The sequence below is a fragment of the Homalodisca vitripennis genome, chromosome 8, assembly GCF_021130785.1.
Source record: "Homalodisca vitripennis isolate AUS2020 chromosome 8, UT_GWSS_2.1, whole genome shotgun sequence".
Lineage (NCBI taxonomy): Eukaryota > Metazoa > Arthropoda > Insecta > Hemiptera > Cicadellidae > Homalodisca > Homalodisca vitripennis.
In genome coordinates this window covers 66,379,239-66,381,154 of record NC_060214.1, presented here as the reverse complement: position 1 = coordinate 66,381,154, position 1,916 = coordinate 66,379,239, and the positions used below count along the sequence as shown (strand labels likewise).

The window sequence follows — 1,916 nt, the reverse complement described above, 5'->3', positions numbered from 1 at the left end:
AAAGCAAGCAACACAACAGAAAAAAATTGTTTTGTAGTTGAAATACTCCGAGCCACTTCCTTGAGGATTCACTATTCGGATATGTTTTTCCGTCCAAGGCTCCTATGCAGTTTGGAAAATTTGCACGAGTATTGAAGCCATTGGCAATTTCTTCCCATTCTTCGGTATTTGGCAGTTTCATAAACTTTTCTTTCATAGTAGCCCATAAAACCGTGCAAGTTTTCTCTGATGAGTTTACTTATAGTCGATCTACCAATTCGGTATTCAAACGCGAGAGATCTGAACGTGTTTCCTGTAGCAATAAACCTGAAACAAATAACAAAATCTGTAGATATATATTTTATCTCACAGTAATAAGACACTGTGTTAGTTGTTCAAGTTTATTATTGGGGACTTGAACATAAAACCCAACCCCCCCCCACCTGAAACGAAACAAATCTAACTTTTTGGACTTTTCTGGTTGGTTAATGTAATTTACATTACTAACATGTATCCTTGATAAAGTATATAATTGCATAAACTGTCTTTATTACAGTAAAGGAATTGCAAAAAAAATGGAGATCACTACGAGATTGTTTTGCGAGGGAGATGAAAACTTGAAATTACCTAGTGGCAGTAGCCAAAAGAAGAAGAAAAAGTATGTGTACTTCGATCAACTGCTGTTCCTCACTGCGAACAACACTGACAGGAGGTAAGAATTAATAAGAAAAATAATTAGCAAATCTGTTTAACCTAACCTAACCTAACCTAACCTAACCTTTTTCAACTTGTTTTTTTTTAACAGGTTTAACTTGTTGTAGGTAAAAAATTTGAGAGTTTAACTTTTATCCTGAACTCAATGGTGAAGAGCTATTTTCTTGCAGGACAACCACCAATGTTCCTGATGAGCAACCCGACATTGGAAACGAAAATGCGGCTACTGAAGAAAACAACGAAGATTTGACTGAGGTAGTTGCTTCAGAACCAGCAACACCTAACCAAGTAGCGCCCAACCAAGCAGCGCCTAACCGTATCAACAAAAAAATATCGACAGACTCCCTTTGAAATGGCCGTACTTAAACATTTGACAAATGCAAGCAAGCCAACGGATGAAGAAGAAGAAGCTGATAAGCACTTTCTACTTCTACTATCCTTTTTGCCTATGTTAAAAAACCTTCCTGTTGACAAAAAATTGTGGGTTCGGATGAAATTTACGGAAGTTATGCAGCAAGCCTTGGCAGTAGAACGCTATAACCCTCCCCCTGCATTTTTTGCCCACTCAAGTCACCAGTGGCAGCAGCTACCAAACGTCCCTAATCATCCCCAATATAACTACCCTAATTGGACGGATGCTTCTCCAAGAGAGCGCCAGGCTAACATTCAGTCCCCTACACCCTCTGAATCGCTTAGTAACAATAAATTCGGATGTGTTTAGTGTTTTTTTGAAGAATTGTAATTGGACTGGACACCTTCATTGCAAAAGTGTTAATTATTTTTACTGCATTATTTAAATGTAAGATTACATAACCTCTTGCATTACAAATATTACTTGTTTGATTTGATATTTTGCTATCTCATTTACCTACAACAACAAATACAATTATAATCTATTACAAATAACTATTAAAGTAATGGATTTAAAATTATAATAACATGAAATTTGTTCTGAGGTTAAGTGGTAGAGACGACTGAACTTCGCCTCCTTAAATTTTCCTTTTCCATTTCAATATAAAGTAGGAACGTGGAATAATTGATAACGTTGAAGCATTTAATATATTTTGTCAAAATGTTATTATAATATCAGAGTAATTGTCACATTTTGTTACGTACCTCAAAGTTACAGCTAAGCGTTCCTCTGCTGGTATACTCAGACGTAGTCTGGTGTCTTGTTTTGACAGATCATCTCTCACTAGAGCTAATAGTTCATCAAACGATGT

At 36.1% G+C, this 1,916-nt stretch overlaps 1 protein-coding gene across 1 annotated transcript; it reads left to right on the top strand.

Moving 5' to 3' along the window:
• The first annotated feature begins 554 nt into the window (after window positions 1-554).
• On the top strand, window positions 555-1,044 carry LOC124368208. The gene is made up of 2 exons (XM_046825483.1): window positions 555-691; window positions 864-1,044. Exons 1-2 carry the CDS (start codon window positions 555-557, stop codon window positions 1,042-1,044), a joined length of 318 nt encoding a protein of 105 aa, XP_046681439.1.
• Window positions 1,045-1,916: the final 872 nt, after the last annotated feature.

Excerpts from the sequence above, each read along its gene's own strand:
- LOC124368208 (XM_046825483.1), top strand. The coding sequence starts at position 555 with ATGGAGATCACTACGAGATTGTTTTGCGAGGGAGATGAAAACTTGAAA. Across the intron at positions 692-863 it reads GCGAACAACACTGACAGGAG|GACAACCACCAATGTTCCTG; the intron begins GTAAGAATTAAT and ends ATTTTCTTGCAG.